This window comes from Rhinolophus sinicus, chromosome 2 (assembly GCF_057876585.1).
Source record: "Rhinolophus sinicus isolate RSI-liver-muscle chromosome 2, RSI-T2T, whole genome shotgun sequence".
Classification (NCBI taxonomy): Eukaryota; Metazoa; Chordata; class Mammalia; order Chiroptera; family Rhinolophidae; genus Rhinolophus; species Rhinolophus sinicus.
Window position 1 is genome coordinate 164,199,283 of NC_142502.1, and position 25,344 is coordinate 164,224,626.

At 32.9% G+C, this 25,344-nt stretch overlaps 1 protein-coding gene across 5 annotated transcripts in view; it reads left to right on the forward strand.

The window, feature by feature from the left end:
- The window catches only part of MAP4K3 (mitogen-activated protein kinase kinase kinase kinase 3), a 141,466-nt gene that overhangs the window by 101,826 nt on the left and 14,296 nt on the right, over window positions 1-25,344 (forward strand). For all 5 annotated transcript variants that reach the window (XR_012496304.2, XM_019742613.3, XM_019742621.3 and 2 more), the window contains 11 exons: window positions 3,378-3,416; window positions 3,666-3,719; window positions 7,083-7,125; window positions 8,554-8,713; window positions 9,571-9,683; window positions 13,191-13,232; window positions 15,579-15,663; window positions 16,912-16,991; window positions 20,464-20,524; window positions 20,608-20,725; window positions 24,698-24,756. Coding sequence is in view for 4 of the 5 variants with exons in the window: in XM_019742613.3 (XP_019598172.1) it covers window positions 3,378-3,416; window positions 3,666-3,719; window positions 7,083-7,125; window positions 8,554-8,713; window positions 9,571-9,683; window positions 13,191-13,232; window positions 15,579-15,663; window positions 16,912-16,991; window positions 20,464-20,524; window positions 20,608-20,725; window positions 24,698-24,756 (854 nt within the window). In the remaining variant the exon portion in view is untranslated. The remainder of the gene's footprint in view (window positions 1-3,377; window positions 3,417-3,665; window positions 3,720-7,082; window positions 7,126-8,553; window positions 8,714-9,570; window positions 9,684-13,190; window positions 13,233-15,578; window positions 15,664-16,911; window positions 16,992-20,463; window positions 20,525-20,607; window positions 20,726-24,697; window positions 24,757-25,344) is intronic.

Below are 25,344 nucleotides of genomic sequence, written 5' to 3' on the forward strand. Positions count from 1 at the left end.
TATAAGCTACGAGACTTTGAGAAATGTACCTTAATTTCTCTAGTAAAATAGGGATTATAATATAATAGTACCTGCCCAATACATAGGGTGAAATAATCATTGTAAAGCATTTAGCACATTTAGTGTTTAGTAACTACTTACTGGTTACCCTTATTTGTAGCATTTACTCAGTAAATAATTGTTGACTGTAAGAGAAAGTAAATAAAACTGCTCTTTGATATTAAAGAAATAGGGAGGTTTCTTGTTTTGTTTTCAATATAATCGGGGTAGTACTTACAGATTGTTTTGATCCAGTTAAGCTACTTGGAAAGATTTTAGTAACCAGCAGCATGAATTCCTTAGCTAATTCAAATATGCTATGCTAAATATTTTGGCAGTGGTTTTTTTACTTCTATCCGTTTCATCTTTACTTTATCAATTAAATCTATGTTTGCGTATTGTTCCATTTTTAACCTTATCCTGATTTTCTAATCATTTTAGGTAGACGAAGTAATTCAGTATCTGAGGGCATCATTTATGTTTTATTCATTACTTTCTAAAAGTTTCGTAATAGAAGAATCCAAAATCCAAATAGACTAGTGAATAGTGACATTGTTTATTGTATAGCATCCAATCTTGGTGATTAAATAAATTAGTATCACATTTTTCTCCAGCCTTCTCAAGATAATAGTATTTACTATAAATGAATCTTTCAGCAAGTTTAGCCATGTTTCATTTTCTCTTTTATAAAACCTGAAAAGCAAATCATATATTCTACTTTTCATTAAGACTTAATGAACTCTTTAACTTTGTTAACAAAACAGTCAAGACACAGTCGGAGATTTATAAGTAAATGAATAAAAAGTAATATATGAGTCCTTAGCCATAGGCTAGCTAGCTGCTTTTCCATATTCTCTTAGTCAGCCTTCTGTCTTATTCTTAGAGAAACTAATACTCCCAGGAAGATTATCTTTTTTAAAGTAGAATGCCATATAAGCCCAATTAAATACAGTAACTGAAAATAAACTACATTTAAATTCTCATCTTAATTATTATTTCCAAATCCTAATATTCCTTGCTGGAAAAAGAAATGCCTCAAAAATATTATATGCTTAAGAAAACATTTTTTTCACATCTTCTAAAATGATGTAAAAGCCCACTGTACAGTTTGAGATACTGTGTTTAATTTGGTAGAATAATTTAATGCAGCACTTCTTCAAATTTTTAGTCTCAGGCTCTCTTTACAGTCTTAAAAATATTTGAGGACTCCAGTGAGTTTTTGTTTACATGGGTTATAACTATCAATATTTATAGTATAAGGAATTTAAACAGAACTTTTCAAAGTATTGAGTAATTTATATAAAATAGTCAATATACTCGTTACAAGTTATCATAAATAACATTTTTGTGTGTATTAAAACTTTTTTCATCATTATGGACCAATTCAAATGCCTCCCCTTCATGGTACCTTGTAACACTACTTGATTCCTTTGTGAAACTTAGAAACAGCAGATAATTGCAAGAAGAGGCTTTACATATATCAGTGTATTAAAGCAAATTTTTTGTTGAGTCCCACTAATAACATTTTTTATGAAGAATAGCTCTTCTGAAACAAAATAGTATTAGTGAGTAAAATGCATTGTTTTATATTCTTTTTGCAAATCTTAATACTTGGCTTAATAGAAGACAGCTGGTTTCTCATGTCTGCTACTTATCTGTTGTGATATCATGCATCATATAGCCTGGAAATCTCTAGTTTTATTCTCAGAGAAAGAATAAGAGTGGAAAGGTGAATTCATTAATATTATGAAAATAGTTTTGACCTTGTAGACCTCCTACAGGAGACGGAGAGAACCCTGCCCTGGATCCTCAGACCACATTTTGAGAACACCTAGTTTAAGGAAATGTTGCTTAGTCGATAATAATACAGAAAACACTAATTGAGTACTTACTATGTTCTAAATTCCCGTTCTAAGCAATTTACCTATATTCATTGTATCTTCAGATAAACAATTGGACATAAGTACTATTATAATTCCCATTCTACTGATATGGAAATTGAAGCATAGGGAAATCAAAGTAGCTTATTGAAGGTAACATAGCTTATAATGGCAGAGGCAGGATGAGATTTGGGCTGTCTTTGCTTCACAACCTGTCATCATTTTGCTAAACTGCCTCTAGGCATAAACTCCTCCCTTTGTAGAGGTAGCCCTGGAAGAGCTTTGTCAATAAGATAATATGTTTGACTGGAATTCTTCAATTTTTTTATTTGCAAAATCGGATTTGCAATTAGTTTACAGTTTTCTGTTGTCTTTTACTGCCCCAGATTTAGAACTTTGTCATTTTTCATATTTAGATTATTAAGCTGGCTTAATTAAAATTTGATGGCTAAAATCTATTCTATTATTATATTCTATTAATACCAGTTAACCATACCTTTCAGTTTCTCTGGTTTTATGTTTTGATAATTCTAAGGGCAGTTTTTTCATACATATATATATGAGGGGAAAATGACTAGAAGTTACTACCTTCCAGCTTTTGAGGAGAGTAAATTTTCTGCTGAATCACTTTTACCTCAGTAATCCATCAGTGACCATATTTCTCTCTACCCCATTAGCTTTAAGAAGGCTATTGAGTTTTTGTGCTTGATGAGTGTAATTTAGGAGATACGCTGCATGAACTTGCAGTGAAAAGAAGTAAGGGAACTTCAGGAATGCCATGAGGTCTCTCTTACATTCCTGAATATCAAAGTTTTATAAATTGCTCCTACTGACAAAATCCTCGCACCTGGTCTGATACAGGCTTAGTCTCCCAAAAGTGTAAATGTGTTTGCCAGTACACCACTGGAGAACAGATAACTTCAGGTAAGTGAGTGTCTTCTGTGAAAGCAAAGTGCTACTACATTCATGTATTCACATCACATGCATGCATGCTTTTGCAGAGAGATCCAACATGTTGAGTTTCATTTTGTAGGATTGCCTGAGAGCATGATGTTTTTTTAAAGTGTGTCACTTCCTTATTTTAAGAAAAAGAAAATATAATTTCAGGTGTCAGGTAACGATTCCAGGTAAAACCTGAATCCTGGAAACCCCTGACTATGACCCTGCAATTATTGTTTGTCAGTCCTATTGTGACATTTCATGGTGGGTTGTCCTCTGTTTGAATTGGTATTTTTTAGTAAATATTAGGATTTATTTTGCTCATTTAAAATACATATATAAAGGCATTAGCAACAGAAAATAAAGATAGCTTATTAGATAAAATTTGATGTTTTATGGTATAAAGATGGTCATTATAGCAAATTATTAGTAAGTAGTAAAAAGTAATTTAATGTATGGGTTAGGTTAAAGTGATGAAAATACGTACTCATTGCTTATTTATTCACTTTTTTCTTTTAGGAGTCTTCTGAAGTCTGTTGAAGAAGAATTACATCAGCGGTAATTTTAATTTTTAATTAAGCTTAAAATACTTTATTTCACAGACAGATAAAGTCTGTTTGCCGCCATCTCTGTCATGTAACATAAGATTGTTTTATTATTATTTTTGTTTTAATTCTGAATTCTGTAAAGGTGGAGAAATAAAATTGTGTCTTGCAGTAGCCCTTCCTGCATTTTCTAGAATTTCTTCTTAAGCTGTTTTGGTGAAGTTCATTTAGTAACAATGGAATTATCCTTCTTTATCTTTAGAGGACATGTGGCACATTTAGACGATGATGAAGGGGACGATGATGAATCTAAACAGTAAGTTCTGTTTCTGTTTTTGGTAAAAGAAAAGGTGTCATTTTGACCTAATTTCATAAGTTTGACAGCTTAATATTGACAGTAATTTTAATATCACTAGTAACATAGTATCGAGGGTTCTAACAACGTTTCTTTCCTTTTTCAATTCTCATTGTGGTAGTCAGCTCAATCATCCTTAACTAAATACCATACACTGGCGGTTTAAACAGAATTTGTTTCTCACAGTTCTAGAGGCTGAGAAGTTTAAGTTCAAGCCACTAGCCAATTTAGTTCCTGCTGAGAACTCTCTTCCAGACTTGCAGACAACTGCCTTCTCAGTATGTCCTCAAATGGACTTTCTTCAGTATGTACATGCAGAGAGCGAAATCTCTTTCCTCTTGTTATAAAGCCTCTCTCTGATCATATTCGATGAGGACTTTACTCTTATTTTATGACCTCAGTTAACCTTCATTACCTCCCAAAAGCACTATCTCCAAATAACAATCACATTGGAATTAGGACTTCATCATGACAAATTTTGAGGGGACACAATTTGGTCTATAGCAATTTGCCCATCGTCCCCCAAAACTCGTGTCTTTAACACATGCCAAATACAGTCATTCCATCTAAGCAGCCCTAAAAGTCTTAACTTTTTCCAGCATCAACTCGATAAAGTAAGAGACTTATCTAAATATAATAAATCAGTCTGACTTAGATCTGATCTACAGATCACCTTCAGGATCATGTTTCCCTCTTGAAGAATAACACATGTTCAGATAGCCCTATTGTCCTATTCTGTGAAATCCAGAGAGTCCAGCAGCCTCCTTCATTCTCTCGTCTCCATCCTCTTCATTTCAAAGTGCCAGTGTTTGTGCTGGTATACCGTATTTTGCCGTGTATAATGTGCACTTTTCTGCCCAAATTTTTGAGGGAAAAATAAGGATGCACATTATAGATGGGTAGTACTAATTCCATAGCTATATAAATGTTTTAAATTCTTTTATTTATGCTTATGAGTTAAAAGTGTAACTCTAGAAATCAATAACGATATCTGTATGCAGAATAATACCCTGGAATACGATCATCCGTTTTGTTGAATTTACAATGAACTTGCAAAGATGAAGAGTTCTTGGCCCTGTATGATGCATAAATATCATAAATTTGTTACTGGTACATAAAATTTCTTGTACCTTGTATCTGTTCTTGTTTTTTGTAGTTATTTGTTACATAAAATTTCTTATACCATAATATGTTAAAAAAAATAAATGGTAAAATTCCTTTATAATACAAAAAACAAGTACCTAAATGTAAACCATCAAAAATTTGAATTAAAAATTTTTAAATGAATGATTTTTTCCCCCCTGAAAGTTTGGGTCCAAAACATGGGTGCACATTATACACGGGAACACATTATACAGGGCAAAATACAGTAATCCCATAAATTTTTTATTGAGTGATGGTCCAGCCACACCTTTTGTGTTCCCTTCAAAACATGCTTTCCCATGCCTCCATTTCTGAGCTAATATGGATAGGCTGAGAATTCTTCAAATTTCAAGTTTTGGTTCCTTTTTATTTAACAATCCTTCAATTTATCTGTCTCTTTGCTCATTTTACTATAAGCAGTCAGAGAGAACCAAGCCACTCCTTCAGCACATTGCTTAGAAATTCTCCTCTGCTAAATACCCAATTTCATCACTTGAAATGAAAGGTTTAGCTTCCACAAAACACTAGAAACTGAACACAATTCAGCCGAGTTCTTTGCCCCTTTATCACAAGGACCACCTTTCCTTCAGTTTCCAGTAACATGTTCATCATTTCCATCAAAGACCTCACCAGAATGGCCTTTAATGTCCATATTTCTACCAACGTCTTGTTGTTGATTATTTATGTATTCTCCAAGAAGATGGAAACTTTCTCAGCAGCTCTCCTCTTTCTGACCTCTCACCAGAATCACTCTTAATGTCCATATTTCTAACATGTACCTCAAAACTCTTTCAGCTTCTACCCACTTGCAGTTCCAAAACTGCCTCCACATTTTTAGATATTTGTTACATCAGCATCCCACTTGTTGGTACCAAAATCTGTGCTAGCTCAAGCTGCCATAACAAAATATAGACTGAATGGCTTGAACAACAGAAATTTGTCAGCTCTGAAGGGTAGGATGTTGAAGATAAGGTGCCTGCTGATTCAGTTCCTAGTGAGGGCCCTCTTCCTGGTTGCTGCCTTGTTGCTGTGTCCTTACGTGGTCTTTTCTTGCTATGTGGACAGAGAGAGAGAGAGAGCCAGATCTTCCTTAAAAAGGCCAGGAATGCTAGTAGAGCAGGACCTCACTGTGTCTGTGACTTCGTTTACCTTAATTACCTTCTAGAAGCCCTGTGTCCGAACGTAATCACACTGGGAGTTAGGGCTTCAACATAAGAATTTTTGGGTGGACACAATCAGTCCATAGCACAAGTTAGTAACAAAGAACTTTGAAAAAAAACTAACAAAGACAGTAAATATATCTTGTAGTTTAGTATCATAAATTAGTAATTGATAGCTGCTGTAATTATTATTACTACAACTGCAGAGAGGCTTTTATGGTTTATTAAATTTCATCTGATGTATTTCAAATAAACAAATACTTTGGATAAAAATAGTATTTTTAAAGGGAATGTTTTCACTTATGTAAACATTGATACTCAGTTCTTAATTTTTTTTTTTTTTTTTAAGAAAGATACAGTTTCATGATAGGGTGACTAGAGCACCTAACTCTTTGGAAGCATGGATTTTCCTTTCTGTCTTACTATTCTGTGACTTTGGATCAGGTCACTTAATCTCTCTGGGTCTCAATTTCCTCCTCTAAGAGTAAAATTATTTTCTATCTTAATTTTTTTGTAAATTTTTTTAAACTCCAATCTTAGGTTGTAATGAATCTTAGCTTCATTGAATCAATTTTGTCTATAATTTCATAGAGGATGTAGATAGCTTTTGATGAGCTTCATCAGAGATATTTCATCTCTAACAGTAAATATGTATATTTTGTGATAATGTTTTTATACTATATCATTTTGCTGTTTTTCTCCAAACCAATTGTTACATTTTTATATTAATTAATTATCTTTCAGTTGATATAAGCTGGAATTTTAATTATCTTTTTACCAGTTTTAATTACTGTGTAATATTTGTAATGAGGAAAGCATATCTTCTTAGTTACTTCTGAATAATACTTCATTTAGCATAACTTGAGCATTTCATGGAACATTTTGGAAAACACTCAGGAACTTAGAAAAACGAACTTGTTTATGCAAGTTTTTCTTACATAACTGAAAAATTAGTTATATTTTAGTAATGATTTATTTGCAAAATGAAGAGTTCTGATTCTAAACTTTTATATTTTTTCAGTTCAACAATGAAAGCAAAAGTTCCACCTCCTTTGCCACCAAAGGTAGGCAGATTTGTTTTTCAATTCAAATGATTTGTGTCATTCTTCTGCCCCTTTAATGTTGTATTAATAGTTACTCTGTAGCTTATTTTCACTTGAGATCCACAAAGAAACATCATGAAGTTATTAATAAGTAGATGATTGTTATTTTTGTTTTTTTAATTATCCAACTTGTCATTTATTGTTTATTCTAAATAATAAGTTCTAGAAATTTGTACATGAAAGTGATTATGTTAATGGATTACTATTATTTCACTTGGATTAGAGAACTCAAATTTTTTTATAAGATTTTTATTCCTCAAAATATACAATCTGTTAACTGATTTCCTGAAAATGGGTAAAGAATAGTGATTTATCATCACAGATATTTAATTTGCAGATGGTACTTTTAAATTAAAAATATGAAATAGGTCAGTAATTTTCAATTTTTTTTTAAATCAATGAAATCCTTTTGCCAAACAAAGGCATTATAAAATAATTCCAACAGATGGGGTTGTGTGTTTTTTTGTTTTGTTTTGTTTTTTAAGATAAAATGAGTTAACATAGATAGCGGTAATATAAATGTTTTCATAAGCTTACTTTTGTAAGCTTATATGCATAGCACATTTTTAATTGTAAAATAAACTTTATAAAATGAGCTACTACAAGGTTTGAAATCAGGGGTTATAAAGGAGAATTGGAATCTGACCAGTCTTGGCATCCAATATATTACTGTATTTTGTTTTCATTTTATACTTTTGAGAAAATCGTGATTCACACAGGTAAATAATACTGTACTTTCATGTTTAGTTTCATATAGCAAGAATATAGAGATCTGAATTTCAAAGAGATAACTGCTGAGTACTCTTCCTAATAAGGAACACATTTATAAATTCTCCAAACCTTCTGCTGATTGGATGTTTTTCATTGTCTGAACAGAAAGTATCTATGGCATTTCTATTGCTGTGTTAGTATTCTCCATGATGTTAAAATTTTAATTAGTATCTTCTCCTGCCTCTAGTCTGAAAGATTAAGCATTAACATAAAAAGCATTGAGTCATCTAAAAGAGACAGTTTAGATTAGCCTTGTAAGGGGCTGAACTTCAATTAGCCTGAATGTTTAAAATAAAAAGCCACTCATTTAAATTGGAAATCAGAAAGACCAGAATATTTTTATTTGGCAAGTCTAAGTAGGAAGGCTTGTGACGAATTAATAGAAAGAGACCTTTTTATTCCTCCGAGGAAACATTTTAGTGTACAATTTTAAGATATTTATTAAGATAATCTGAATCAGATAGTTAAATAACCTCAAAACTCTGCTCGTAGTAAACACAGTTTGAAAGCCTTTGGTATATAATAATATTTACTTCAGGAAAAACATTTAATATGTTTTACGTTTAGCAAAACATGGATAATGTTTAATCGTTGGTCTCCTTTTCTGTATTATTTCAGCCTAAGTCCATATTCATACCACAGGAAACTCATTCTACCGAGGATGATAATCAAGGAACAATCAAGAGATGTCCCATGTCAGAGAGCCCAGCAAAACCATCCCAAGTCCCACCTAGACCACCACCTCCCAGATTACCTCCACACAAGCCTGTTGCTTTAGGTAATGGGGAAGAGAGGCTGAAATAAGTGTGTTACCAGGTTTTCAGGTGTGAAAAAAATGGAGGGAATCTTTCTTTTGAGATTAATATGTGAAATTCCTTTGAGGAGAGAAGAAGGAAGACAATGTCTATGGAGATGTTTTTTGCTTTTTGCCTCCTAGTTTGAAGTATATTTATGACAGAATTACCTATGCCGCAGTCTGGAATATTTTGCCCCTAGTTTCTCATTTCATATCTAGCCTTCCCTCTTTCGGAGAATTATTTATGCCCAATTCAACATTTATCTATAGTTTGGCAACAGGAGAAATTAAACTCTAAACAAACAAAATGTGTTTTGGTTCGAGGCTGCTTCTGTTTTAGAAAAACAAGAGGGTACTTTGTGTAACTCCTTTATTTCATTTAATCATTTGAAAAATAATTGTCACTATTTGCTAGGTATTTGTCTGCAAATTAATACTAGAGGATGCTGTTTTAATGTAAAGTTTCTTGTGTATTATGCAGAAGAAGCAATTTAAAAAAGAACAACAAAAGTTTCTTGGATAACATACTATATAAATTGTTCCTTTCCAGGAAGTATTTATGTATTCAGTATTTCTGTTTTGTCTTTTTAACACAAATATATGTACTTAGATACCACTTGAATTTAAATTTGCCTTTATGAAAGAAAAAGAGATATAAGTAGAAGAACATGTATGTAATTACAATTCCTTTAGTACTAAACATTCTGATGGGGTGATTCCTTATGAAGGCGAAACTGTCTCAGAGATGATATTTTTCTTTTCTACTTGATAATTTCTGAATGAAAAATCTTTGTGAGAATTAATCTTTTTTAAATATATTTAAACATATCTTGTTGAAGGAAATGGAGTGAGCTCCTTCCAATTAAATGGTGAACGAGATGGTTCATTATATCAACAACAGAATGAACATAGAGGCACAAACCTTTCAAGAAAAGAAAAGAAAGATGTACCAGTAGGTATTTATTTATATTCATAAGGTCTACTTGTATTTTTTTCCTTTTTCACTATTTGGTTAATTTTATAATTATAATTCTACAGCAATTGTGTATTTTACAATTAGTGTATTGGTATTTTAGTGTATTATAGTGATAACAGATTGTTTAAATCTTGAAAAAAAGTAACTTTAATATGGCAAATTTGAATGATGGCTTTCTGTTCAAATCATTTAAGCCAGTTTGATCCATAGTGTATTATAAAATGTGACCTGCATACAGGTAAACAGTATTCCCTTGATTGTTCAGAAAATAACTATAATTATTCTCATTATTGAGAACTGATTCTTAAAAATTCCTTTTACAATCTCAAGAAGTTTAGGAAAGAAGGGCATGGGCAGATAACAAAGCTATAGCTTCTACCCTAGGATAAATGTCTAACTGTAGATTTTGCAATTTCTGATACTACTACTCTTACTCTGAATAGCTAACAAAGGAGGAAAAATTAAGATTATTTTTTAGTATATAAAAAATGTCACTTCAAGAAAGATGAAATTAGCCATAGTAGCTCTTTTTGTTGCAGTTGTTAGATAATACACTATGACATAAATACTAAAACATAAATAACATTTATCACAGCGATTTAAAAAGTTTTAGCATTTGTAAAGAGTTTTCTCGTCAGAAGACATTTATCTGTCATCATAGTACTTAAAAAAACAAAATATTCTTAAAATCCCAATTCTGCAGATGCCAATGAGATCATGAGATGAGACAATATTTTTGAAGTTTTTGTGTATATTTGTATACTTGTGTGTATTTGTTGTGAGTTTTATGGACATTAATAGTACATTTAATATGTTTATGTGCATAATAGCTATGGTTTTGCACTGTAAGCATTGTTAGAGGCTGTTGTACCATATCTGTTCAACTGTTTTTATAAGATTTTACTATAGAACGTGACACACTGTTTTTTATAATTCAGTTAAGGCATTTGGTGCTATCCATTGTAATTTGTGAAATTTATGACATTTTTAACTAAAGTATAAAATGTACTTCAGAAGTGGGTGTTATGAAGTCTGTTCAACTGAGCAGTAGTGCCTTTTTCCTTTTATCAGTTTAAATTTTAGCAGTGCTGCTAATGTAGTAGTACAAAAATTCAGCTTAATGACCCCAAGACAGTATAATAACCTTTGAGAGATACATGTTCTTTAATGTACTCAGTTTTGTGGGTTTTTTTTGGTGTTTTTTTTAAAGATTTTTATTGGGAAGGGGAACAGGACTTTATTGGGGAACAGTGTGTGTACTTCCAGGACTTTTTTTTTTCCAAGTCAAGTTGTTGTCCTTTCAATCTTAGTTGTGGAGGGTGCTGTTCAGCTTCAAGTTGTTGTCCTTTCAGTCTTAGTTGTGGAGGGCACAGCTCAGCTCCAGGTCCAGTTGCCATTGCTAGTTGCAGGGGGTGCAGCCTACCGTCCCTTCCGGGAGTCGAACTGGCAACCTTGTGGTTGAGAGGATGTGCTCCAACCAACTGAGCCATCCGGGAGCTCAGCGGCAGCTCAGCTCAAGGTGCCGTGTTCAATCTTAGTTGCAGGGGGCGGAGCCCACCATCCCTTGCGGGACTTGAGGGATTGAATTGGCAACCTTGTGGTTGAGAGCCCACTGGCCCACGTGGGAATCGAACCGGCAGTCTTCGGAGTTAGGAGCATGGAGCTCTAACTGCCTGAGCCACCGGTCCGGCCCCTATGCACACATTTTTAATTCACTTCTTCTATTACCTTGATTCACTAGGATAAGGAACTACTAGTTAAACTAACATTCTTAATAATTTTGAAATAAATATGTCCATGATTGTACCATAGGATAAACAGTACCCATGATATACTGAAACATGATTACAGTTTGTGCAGCTTCTTGAAATTATTTAAGCCAATTCTATCAATACTTAAATTAAATCTAAGTTATAATATTCAGAACTCCTTAATTAAAAATGAGTTTTTTCTAAAATGGATGATAGAAGATAGTTTAAGAACATAAATATAAAAATAAGTACATAAATTATTTGCCAAATGGAAAAAATTATCAGAGATTGGTGACAATAATAGGCAGTACCTCCTCATTAACATATTTACAAAGTAAATTTAATATAGTCAATTTTAGAAATGTCCAACTGTTACTCATATAAGTAGTACTACACAGAATATTTGTATCATGTATATGAAGTCAACAGTAGCATTTTAGTTAATTTTTGTTACATAGTTTAAATAATTCTGATTTATATCAGATGGAAAAAATTATAACATTTCTTTAAAAGTTGTTATTAAGATTAACCTCGAAAGAAATCTAGACTTTCATAAAGTTTGTATTTAAAATATAATCTCTCCCAAGGAGATTCCTTCTCTGGGGAAACAAATCATATATCCCAGAAATGTAGCTCTTTGGAAAAATATCTGGTATTCTTGAGAATATTGTAGGTAAGCAAATAATGTTGTTTTTGCTCTCCTTCTAATTATCAGTATACGCTCACAAATGATTATTTAAATCCATCAAAATCTAAAATTCAGTTGAGAAAACACATTTTAAACAAGGTCTGTAATCTGCAGACTAGAACACATTTGTAATATATGTAACATAAAATATTCAAATCTAGAACTCCAACAAATAGATAAGAAAAAGATAACTCAGTAAAAATGAAAAAACAATTCACAGAAGATAGCAATAAACGTGTTTTTTTTAAAAAAGATTTTCAACCGTCCTAGCAATCAGAGGCATTCAAATTAATGAGAAAACATTTTTTATCAGTTTGATAACATTAAGTGTCTGTGAGACTACAAGGAACCAGGACTCTCATACGTTACTGATGGGTGTGATGTGATGTGGGCACTCTGAAAGACATTTTGGCAGTCAGTATCCCTAAAATGTTCCAGTAGTTTCACTTCTCACAGTATACCTTAAAAAACCATTCACACGTTACATAGTAGGATATACTCAACGGTGATCATTTCTGCATTGTTAGAGTAAAAAAATTGAAAATAACCTACATATCCAATAACAATTAGGGAATAGCTAAATAAAGTATGTCATACTGTGCTACAGTTAAAACAAATGAACCAGAGCTGTATATTGTGATATGAAATGTTGTCCAAGACCCAATATTAAGGTGAAGAACAAGTTGCTTAATAATGCATAACTATTGTTTTAAAAAACACACACAACTATTTTCTGTGAAGACATGTATATATTAATAAATATATACTAAAAGGTCTGGAAGGATACACAAATAGATGAGTACATATAATAGTCTAGAGAAAGATTTAGAAGGATATGTACTAAACGCATTTTGGGGGGTTGACAGGTACTAGGATTAAGTAGACTATGGAAGGGGGTTATAGGGAACTTCAGTCTTATCTGAAATGTCTTGTTTTACAAAAAAAGTATTCGTGTATTTTATTCTAATATATGTGTTTGAAATACAATATTGCTATACCAAATAGCAACAAAATAAGTGTAATTATTCATATGTTCTTTTCTAGAAGCCTATTAGTAATGGTCTACCCCCAACACCTAAAGTCCATGTAAGTATAAATATCAAATAGGTTAAGTTTTCAAACTAAATACAATTGCTCGTATGTGTACCTTTAGTTAGAATATTTGCCTGTTTGAAAGAACCTCCATTATTATTGAAAAAATGTATAAGATTGCTAATTATTAATTGATTATATCTGAAAAGTAGCTTTTGAAAATAAAATTACAATATACATTTTAAAGCTCCTTTATTCCAAAATTTGTTAATATCTTCCTCACAGGTACTCTGGAAGAAATGTGAAAAAAGGACGTGGATGTAATAATAGGAAGTACAAAATGTAGATGTGACATGTTTTTTCTAACATGTTTTCAGTTATCAAAAACAGAACTTTAGAACTAGAAGGAACATTTAAAGAGCATCTGGCCCAAACTCTTTATTTATTTCCATGAGTACAACTGAGACCCAAAAATCTTAGTCACCAACATCACAAAGCTTTACCTAACTCTAACCAGACCTACAACTAGAACTTAGATGTCTTATGTTATAGTCCATTAGGCGGTGTTTTTTTGTTTGTTTGTTTTTAAAGACCACGCTGTTTTTCTTAGAATTAAAATTATATTAAGTAAATGTAATTTTAGGTTAGTATACATAGAACTACATTTTCACTGCTACAGGTTATGTATAATCCAAAACCTGTGTAGCACTAGAAGATGTCTATAGTTTTTCTGGTTTTTAAACTCCCAATTCTACTTTTTAGCCTTTCTACTTTCTAACTCTAGTTTTTAATTAATACAAAGATCTAAACAATTATATTTTATTTTTCAAAATAAAAAAAATGTTTTGAGTGTAAAGAGATCTCAAATCTAGCAGAGATATATAAACAATAGGGATGAAATGTCCTATTTGGCTACAAGATAAAACTCTTACATCAGGTATACAGTTCACAGGGAAGAGCTAATAACTATGGGATGCCAGCCAGATAGGACTAATATACAAGTTAACTTAAGGTCAGGACTGGTTTGTTTTATACCTCATTTTGTCATTGGTATTTTTAGGGGGTTAGCAGTACCTTAACATACAAATTTTGGTTACTATCTTAAAGGATAATTATTAGGATTAGTAAAGTGATACAATTTCTTCCCTATACCATGAAAACATTTTTTTATCCATCTCCTACCACCTGATTCTATTGCCAGGCCTTTCCTTTCCTTTCCTTTCCTTTCCTTTCCTTTCCTTTCCTTTCCTTTCCTTTCCTTTCCTTTCCTTTCCTTTCCTTTCCTTTCCTTTCCTTTCCTTTCCTTTCCTTTCCTTTCCCCCTCCCCCTCCCCCTCCCCCTCCCCCTCCCCCTCCCCCTCCCCCTCCCCCTCCCCCTCCCCCTCCCCCTCCCCCTCCCTCCCTTCCCCCTCCATCCCCTCCCCTCCCCTCCCCTCCTTTCCCTTCCTTCTTTCCCTCCCTCCCTCCCTCCCTCCCTCCCTCCCTTCCTCCCTTCCTCCCTCTCTCCCTCCCTCCTTTCCTTCCTTCCTTTCTTTTTTGGGAGGGTACTAAAATCCTTAAAATACTGGTTGGTAGGTTCCTGTGAGTAAAAAGGAAATCTTAAGATTTATTTTTATGTTAATCAACTAGTGATATGTTCTCTCAGAGTATTATTTCAACGTTTGTGAAGGACATTACTGCTATAAAATGATGCGCAATGCTGTTCTTCTAACCAAATATTTTTGTATTCTTTCCCCCCAAGTTGTTGGTAGTAAAAGGGATTAAATGAGTAAGCTTTCTTGTATTTGTTTATTCCAACATGCACAATAATTTCAAAGTTAACATTTTATTCTTTGAAGATCAAAAAAAGATCAAATGAGTGATACTGGATTTCATTATAAAATGGTTATTATCGGAAAGATTTGTAAATGGGTTTGATAAATAAATATTAACATCAAAGAATAAAGCTTTCTATTGATTCCTACCAGGGAAAATAATCAGATTGCTCCATTAAAAAAAGAAATGGTTCTGTGTGTTTTGAGATTGATGTACATATATGAATTTTAAATCAACCATATGTCTTTTACTTTATAATATTAAATTTAATGATAAACACCATTTTCAGGCTCATGAAACCAAATAAGAAAATGTTTTACCTTTGTAGAGATTATGATTTCCTTCTTACCAGGGAATATTATATTGCTCTTGATGTAGGATGTCTAAGTAATTGTAAACAAATTATTGTGCAGAATTGGTTGCTCTTACTGCTTTATTTGAGAAGATAGGAAAAATAAAATGACCCTCTAAAGTAAAATCTTCCATTAGTCGATAATCACTGTTGTGCTTGGAACCTTTGTAGTACTACTGTAAGGCAAATGACTATGGCTTAGTATTCTTACTTGGTTATTCTTTGTGTTTTCAGATGGGTGCATGTTTTTCAAAGGTTTTTAATGGATGTCCCTTGAAAATTCACTGTGCAACTTCATGGATAAACCCAGATACTAGAGGTAGTACTGTATGTTTTTATGTTATCTTTCTGATTATTTTTTAAACTGAGGCTATGAAACATTTGATTTTATTCATTTTCTGAATCTTTCTGAAAAAGTTTTTGTTACAATTTTTTAAAAATGTAAGGTAAACGTTTCTCTGTTATTAGCAGTGTTTGAGGTGTGACACGTGACATTAAAATTTCACTCTTTAGTCACCATATCAATGTAATGAAACCATATACTTTATGCTACCCTAATTTCCTCCAGAAAGTTTCTTCTGTTGCCACTCAATCACTCACTCTCTTTGTGTTATAGACACAGCCATTGATAAAGGAATTTAACTACCAAGGATTCAGGATCTAGGGACCACTTTAGAGGATCTCTCACCTTAAAAGGTCATGCTAAGAATAGTTGTCATTAGGCACTGACTAAAGACTGTCTGCATCCTCTCACTATAGATCTATATCTTAATGTCTGTCTATATAAGATATACATAGAGATAGATACAAATACACACATGTGTTCTCTCCAAATCTTAAAAATCCAAGGTGTAGGTGCTTTTGTTTCACAGGTAGGGAAAATGACAGAGAGGTTCACAGCCACTCAGTGGTAGAGCTGCAGTTTGAAGGCAGTTCAGTCTGTCTGACCACAAAGCCTGTGCTTTTAATCTACCAGTACTAATTCTGAACACGGGGTGAAATGCTCTTGGCATTCTACGTTGTTCTCAGCATACTTCAGTTTAGTCTGGAAAAGTTCTTGACCTGTTGTTTTATATTATCATAAAAACAGATCAAATAGGACCATGGACAAACTTTTGATATCTTCTAGGAGATATTTAGTATCATAGCAGGTATCCAAGTTTTAGTTAACTTTTTGAAGAGGCACTAGTTAGATCCTCTTTTTTTTTTTTTTTTTTTTTTTTGATGTTTATGCTTATAATAATAGCCCATTTACAAACTTTTTTAAATCTGTATCAGCTATTCTTCATTTACATTCTGTATATCAGTTGCGCATGATCCTCTCTTAAAGGAATTTTAGAAAAGGAGCTGCAGATTCTCTGCCAGTCCTTAGCACCCACTGATGAGTGAGAAGTCCTAGCATGTCACTCTTCACTGCTTTGAGGGTAATATTTACATATAACTCAAGCTAGCCTGTCTAACCACTTATTTGCATTAAAATAAAAAATACTTAATTTTAGACTACATAAATCCTTTCAGAAAGCTTTTTATATATATCAAAATCAATGGATTACTTTTGGCATTTTAGATCAGTACTTGATATTTGGTGCCGAAGAAGGGATTTATACCTTGAATCTTAATGAACTTCATGAAACATCAATGGAACAGGTATATTATTTTGTATTTTCTTTGTTTTTAGTTTTTAAGTTATTATATACATACATACTGACAAGAAATAAGTTTTAATTCTATGATTTACTGCCTCTTTTATTCATAAAACCTTCATAGAACATGTTTTATTTACCAGATATTGAAGACAAATTCACAAGACTAGTTCTTACCTTTGTGGAGCTCATGATCTAATAGAGAAAAATGACACATAAACCAGTAACTGCAACACTCAGGGTTGGGTGCCATGTCACACTAGGAATGAGTACAGGTATAGGCCACAGAGGCAGAAGTCACTACTGTAGCACCTCCTGTGGGGAAATGAGGAGAGACGTTTGAAATGGACTGTAAATGTCGATGAGTGGAAGGTTACTAGACAGACAGAGGATAAAATGAAGGCATGTAGCTGTAACAGTATGGGGAACCATGAATGGACAATTCGACTAAAATGTACGAGGTGTGATCAAACAATATGGTGAATGTTTAAATTAAAAAAAAACTTGTTACAGTAAAAGAAACATTGCCATTAATCCCCCTCACTTTGAACACACTTATCGCATTGTTCTTGCCACTCTCTGAAGCAGTTCTGGAAGTTCTCTTTCTTGAGTGTCTTTAGTTGTGCTGTCGTGGCTGCCTCGGTGTCCTGAATCGATTCAAAACGTTTACCTTTCATGGTCATTTTGACTTTGGGGAAGAGCCAGAAGTCACAGGGTGCCAGATCCAGTGAATAAGGTGGATGAGGACACATTGTAATGTTTTTATTTGATAGAAATTGCTGTACCAGAAGTGATGTGTGACAAGGAGCCTTTCTGTTGTGATCACAAAATATGGTGAATGCTGCTGCTGAGTTCCATCCAGTGGAAAGTCAGGGATCTTCAATACGGGAAGTTGCACATCGAACCTTAGTTAACAGTGTGTGACAAGTTTTAACTTGTTTGGTGCAGTCAGCTGGGTGTGAACTATGGTTGAGAGAAGGTGTGTTTTAAAGTGTGCCCTGAGTCATCCTCCATCATGACAATGCTTCGTGCCACACATCACTTCTGATACATGGCAATTTCTGTCAAATAAAAACATTACAATGTGCCTTCATCCACCTTATTCACCAGATATGGCACCATGTGACTTCTGGCTCTTCCCCAAAGTCAAAGTGATCATGAAAGGTAAACGTTCTGAATTGAATCACGACATTGAGGCAGCCATGACAGTGCAACTAAAGACATTCACGAAAGAGGACTTCCAGAGCTCCTTCAGAAAGTGGCAAGAATGATGGCATAAATATGTTTGAAGTGAGGGGGAGTATTTTGAGGGGGATTAATGGCAATATGACTTTTACTATAATAAGTTGTTTTTGTTTTAATTTAAACATTCACTGTATTTTTTTGATCACACCTCATAGAATGAGTGTAGAATAGTAACAATAAATGGAAATGTTTGGGTAGGCAGGTTATCAAACCCCAGCTTTGTGTACCATGCTGATAATTAGATCTGTTTTAGAAATATCTGTTGGCAGTGGAGTGAGAATTGAAACTAGAGAGTATGGTTAAAGGGTAAAGAAGTGTTGAGTCAGGCAGAAGTAGAGAGGACAAAGAGGGAAAAATGAGATTTGGAATTGCATGGGGACATTTTTGATTGTCAAAATGACTAGGCGAAGCTTTTGACATTTAGTACCCAGAGATCAGGAACACTAAACAACCTACAAAAATGGTAGTAATGATATTAATAGCTAATATCCATACAAAGCTAACTATGTGCTAGGCACTATTTTTAAATGCTTTACATATATTAACTTATTTAATCTTCACAACAAGTCTCAGAACAGTATTATTCTCATTTCAGATGAGAAATCTGAAGCACAGAAAGGATTAGTAGAGTGAAGCGGCTGAAAAATTCATAAGAACTAGGGGAAAAAAAAATCTTGTTGCTTATAATAATTAGTGAATAACTAATTCAAACGTGGTAATATTTTTCTTGGATATAATAAGATACCTAAAAATTATATTACTGGTAGCAATATTAATTGTAAAGAACAAGACCAACTTCATGCATAAGTGGATAAGCATTCATCAACCTAATTGAAGGGACTGTTACATGGAGGCATCCGTCAACTCCACTCAACCCCAGTCTGCAATAAGTCCCCTTCTTAGGTGCTTCAGCGTTTGAAATTACACTCTTAGAGTAATATTATCTTAGCTAAACATGCCCTTCAAAGTGAAACATTTTGCCTTCCAGAAGAGGCCACATTTTTCAAAATTAAAAACTATATGGCAGGTGCCACATCTTACTTGTTTGGAGAAATTAAGTATTTTATGTGAGTGTATTTTGCAAATAAATGAAACAATCAGGTTTTGTTTAAAATAGATTTTACTGTGTTCTCTCCTTGTATTATTACCTTTGCTAATTATCAGGGCCATCACTGTGACTTTGTGCTTTAATATAGTACTGTCTGTTGAGGCCTTGATACGTTTCATTTATTTCTTCTTTCTCTCCATTCCCTACTCTCATCCCAGTCTATTTTGGAGTAACCTCGTAGGAATTGCCAGAGCAAACCCGGCAGCCAAGTTTGTTAAATCAGAATGCTTAATTATATTTATCAGTGGTTCTCAAATTTCAGTGTGCATCAGAATTGCATAGAGCACCAGTTAAAACATAGATTGCTGGGCTCACCTTCAGAACGTCTGCTTTAGTAATCTGGCTAAGGTTTAAGAATTTGCATTTCTAACAAATACCCAGGTGCTGCTGGTGCAAGGATGACATAGAGAACCCTTGATATTCATCATGAAGTATCTTGAGCAGGTTTTTCCCCTTCCTTCAAAGTATATGGACTGTGTTCCATTAAATTCCCTTTTCTTTGCCCTAAATACTAATCACTTCAAGCTTCCAGAGGTTCCTCTCAGTGCTTATGTGTGCTAGATTACAGTAATGAATTCCGTGTGTGTGTGTGTGTGTGTGTGTGTGTGTATTCATTATGATAAATTTTTATCATATTCTCTCTCAGCCATTTTTTTCTCCATACTTAGTGTTTCCATATTGTATGTTCCACTACACTATGATCATTTTTTCTATCTTTTCTGCTCCAAAAGCCATTCGTGTCTATATATTCCTAGATTAGAACATTTTGGGGGAAGTACACAGGAGAGTCTAACCCCAGAACCAAAGTAAAGGAATAGACATTATTTGAAAATGTCCTTTTCCTGCAAAGTTTGGGATTACACAGTCCTTACCATAGAGGAGACTCAGGCTAATCATACCATGTTGAGATTTAGGTAATGAAATTACAGTGCTAATTTATTTTTTTCCCTCCCTCATAAATGTGTATGTATGTATATCATCTTGTTTTAAATGCCTTATAAAATGAATTTCTATTAGAAAACACTTCTTTTTTAAGAACTGTATTGATATGATAGCTTAGGTTAATATACATTGCAGTTATCTATTATTTTTTTTAATAAACTTTGTGCCTTTTTTTAATCAGCTATTCCCTCGAAGGTGTACATGGTTGTATGTAATGAACAATTGCTTACTATCAATATCTGGTAAGTCCTTTTGTTTTTAAATACTTTACAATTGTTTCTATTTATATTATTAGCTTTTATGTCATATTTATTTTTCTCAACAGGTAAAGCTTCTCAGCTTTATTCCCATAATTTACCAGGGCTTTTTGATTATGCAAGACAAATGCAAAAGTTACCTGTTGCTATTCCAGCACACAAACTCCCTGACAGAATACTGCCAAGGTAACTATACATTTAAATATGTTTTCATCCTTAGACATAATATGTTAATTCATTCTAATAAATATACTACAGAATTTGAAAAAGCTTCCAATATAGGTTAGTAGAAACCATGTGAAATAAAAAAAAATATAAGAAGTAATATATTTTCTCAAGTGTTTATCACATTATCCTAAAATTGTTCTATGTCATATTTACCAGTTATACCAAACACTTTCTTTCTGAATTTTTATTCTGTTTTTCTAGAAGGTTATAACTAATTTTTTTCTGTAATCTGATGGTAATTTTACATTACATATAGTGCTTTTGACATATCTGTTATTTTGAATAAAATGAATTTTTCTGAAAGTACAGTTTTCTAAACTTGGAAAATCAAGATGATTTATTAAAGGTGTTTTTAAATTACAAGAAAATTACTTAGAAATTTAGGGTTTTTCTTTTCTATTTCCAGGGATTTTTAATTACACTTTCTTCCTTTTGGTTATTATATTAGATCTTATTTATTGACTAAAAGGTCTTCTGAGTCTGGTATAAATTGCATTTTACAAAAACTTTGTAATATAGCCATTCTTCCTTTACAATATTATTTGTAAAGCAACTAATGTAGAACCTTGGCTTTCAAATACCTTGAAAGTCTATTGTTCTCGGTTGCTGAGTTTACACGATGGCTAAAATTTGCCCCTTTGTGCACAAAAACTTGTTAAAAATTAACCTTTTTGGTGAAAATTATTTTAAAATACACCACATGCTTTTCTGTCTTCTTAAAGTAGATTAATTGAGCTTAATTAGATCTTTTTATGATGACTCAGTTGTGATTATTAACTTGATTATTATACTTGTACTATAATATCTGTAGTCGGAGTTAGGGGTATTGCTCCCATAGCTAGCCCCAGGAATAGAGTTGGGGAGTTTCTTTCTTCTCATATAGTTTATATGTCCCTCTTTTTCTCTCAGCTGCCACTTTTTGCTATTGTTTTTCTGCCTACGTATAGCACATCTCCATCCAACTTTCTAACTTGATAATCCTAAATTACTGTGGGTGTGTGAACTGACCGTCAAGCTTTAGAAGTATATATAAGGTACAAGTAAAGAGCCCCTGAGGAATTTAAGGCATGTAAACTTGAATGCATACAGTTTTGTCAGAATAGAGACCTTTGTGTTCAGTTCTTCAAAATTTTACTGAATATACCAAATGTGCAGAAAGTATCCCAGTATATAGCTGAGACAAAATTGAATACGGTATTACCTCTTCCTTTAAAGAATTTCCGTTCAGTAAGATTTTACATCAGCTATTTTTTTAAGAATTACTTTACCTCTAAACTATTATTTGAGGTTATTTTGTTGTAGTCAGTCTTTAGTGTTAGTAGCACTCACCAGTGTGTCCTTCCCACTTACTTCATTTTCATTATCTAGAAATCAATCACTGTAAAATCTACTCTTCATTCTCTCGTTTATTGGCAGGAAATCTGAAAACCTTTTTTGCATGGTTATATTTTATATATGTATTAGTACCATTTCTTCTCCATATAGTTAGCACAAATTAAGCTTCCTTTGAGCATTTTATAATGCTTCATGTTACTCATTATAAATATAGGTACTTGTTGTACCATATTATCTGTGTTTTTTAATAAAGCATGGCTTTGGAGTCCAGGTAGACTTGAATTTAAATCCCGCATCATTCACTTACTAGGTCCTTGGATAAATTATACAACCTCTCCAACATATTCATTTGTAAAAAAGAACCAATCTACCCATCTTGCAGAGTTGTTTTGAAAATAATAAATTGTGTATGTAAAGTACCTATCATGTTTTCTAGCACCTAGTAGGCTCTTAATAAATAGATCTATTGTCATTATTAGGCATGGTAAATTGATCTGTGTTTGTAGTGTACCCTAAAATATCCTACATTAAATATATTGAGAATGTTAGTTAACTTAGGATTCCCGTTAATTGGGTGCTGTTAAAATAAATTTTATTGTCTTTTTATAAAATCATGACTAAAATTAAGCTAGGTTTGTAGGTCACTAAGAAAATGATAAGTTTTTATGACATTTCAGTATGCTGCCCACAATTCAATTTTGAATAGTTTTATTATTAACTCAAAGGTATACTTAGTAGTTGATTTTTTTTTCTTGTCATGTAGTATTCTTTATGATCTTTCAGAACCCGACAGTCAGTTAATCCTCCTGGGTTTTGACCAGTGCAGTAACCTAACCCCTTAGTTAACCTTGAGAGCCAGGGGACGAGTTGACCAGGAACATTAAACTCGCTGCCAATAGAAAAATGTATCAGGAGCTTCCTTCAGATTTTTAAAAACTCTAGAAAGCACTTTGGTTTGAGCAGTTTGCTTAAGGGTGTTGGGAATTTTTGTTTGGCTTTAAGCTATATGAATTCCAACATATATGAAAGGGGCATTTTTATAATTATTAATCTAATTTATGTTTGATAAATTAGATTATTTAATAAATGTAAACTTCTCAATAGTGTTAGTCAAGTGGAACAATAAGGTGCTTTAGAGCCAGAAATTTGAAATCCAGATATCTCAATTGCCACTGTAGCCGTGAGATACCTCAGCATCTAATTTCTGTATCATTGTTTAGGTACTATCATATAAAAAAAACTTATAATTCAAACAGATGAATACTTAGCAGTAATAACAGTTTATAACAATTTACCTTGCAAACTCAGCATACTCTTCAATTAAACTGATCAAGAATCATAAAGAGAAATAGATTTTTTTCCCCAAGTTGAATCACTAATGGACATTGCAGTCAGACAGACAGGGACACTAGGTTAGAGTTCTTTTTCCCTAAATTGCTGTGTGACCTTGAGGAAATTACTAAATCTAAGCCTCAGATTTCTATGCCATGACCTACCTCATGGCATTACCAAAGGGACTAATGACCCAGAATATGTGAAACCCAAGGCATATAGTAAGGGCAGACATACTAAAAGTTAAAATTACAATACATCATATGCTTGGTTATAATAACCATATGCTTGGTTATTACTCAACTGTCAATTGTACAGTGACAAGAACATCCACCAAGAAGTTTTCTGAGCTTGTTTGGGATGATATTCAGTATCACCTGCATGCTCTACAGTTTCGGTACCAGCAAAGCACAACTCTCATCTTTTAAATAAAAAAAGACCTGTGCAGAGCGTTGACATCTAATCTGGGGCATATTTACACATTTAAAAGAAGTTTAAATATGTGTACAGAAATGGACGAGTATAATTTGAGGTTTTCATAACTTGGCACATTAGCATTTTTGTTATATTAACTTTCATTATAAAAAACATTTGAATATGTGTGATTTTTTAAAATTGTAGTTAAAAACTAATTTTAAATGGATTTTTACATATTAAATTTGAATTAGATGTTTGCAGATCTCCTAAAGCACCTTTGCAGAAAATCTATATCCCACTTCCCTGAGCAGAGAAATAAAAATGCCTGAATAAAAAGTTCTTATACATTATTTTAGTGGTAAGACAACTTTTTATGTAGCTTAAATTTATATGTGCTAAAAATAACTTTTCCCAGTTTGTGACTTTTTTCACTTTCTCAATGGTATCTTTTGGTAAACTATAGTTACTAACATATTCAACAGATTCATTCACCAAGTTGAATGCCACCTGTAGCTTGAGATAGTAGGGATGCATCAATGGAAAAAAAATACCAATTAAAGTTTATCAGTATTTTTCTGTATAATTTGTTCTTTTTCCATTTTTAAAGAAATCCCAAGGTCATATTTTTCTACAATCTAAATATTTTATAGTTTGTTTTTCATATTTAAATTCTTAATCTATTTGTAATTGATGGGGGCGATGAGAAAGGGTTCCAGTTTATTCTTCTTAATAGATGATGTATTATGTCAGAACAACTCATCCTTTTTCCACTGATCTGTGACCGTTCCATTATCATATACTCACTTTACCTACATGTATTATATATTTATTTTCATTTACATTTAGGAAATTTGCTGTGTCAGCAAAAATCCCTGAAACCAAGTGGTGTCAGAAATGTTGTGTTGGTAAGTAAACTGCCCAATAACGTGACTCTCCTTCTTTGCACAGTGGATAAGAAAATGCTATGAGGCTCATTTTTAAATCGAGTAGAGTAGTACTATTCCAGGGCATTCTGCCAGTAATCGTTTTTTTCCCCCTTAAGTAAAATAAATGTCTTGACCATTCTATCTCCATGTGAACTAAACTTAGTATAGTACATTGCACATAACAGTTGTTTTACAAATAATTTATTGAGTGGCTAAATGGAGCAAGTAGGGTGATTTTTTATTACATTACTTATATCACACCCTGTTCTCCAAGGGACCTGTTACTTATCATTCACCATTCTGCTTAGTAATGGCTTATGAGAATACATTTATTTATTCAGCATCTATTTTAATATGTGAAACCTTACGTGGGATATAATGGTTAGGAGCCTCCCTGTTCACCTACCACTAGCCTAAATTCCTCCCTCACTCACCCCCATAACAACTAGCTGTTTTATTTGCATATAGCAGAAACAAAAAATAGTTTCCTTCCCTTAAAAAACTCTGTGGCAATTCAGTTTTATTATTTGTAAATCTGTATTTTGAGGTTTGATTAATGTCATGTTA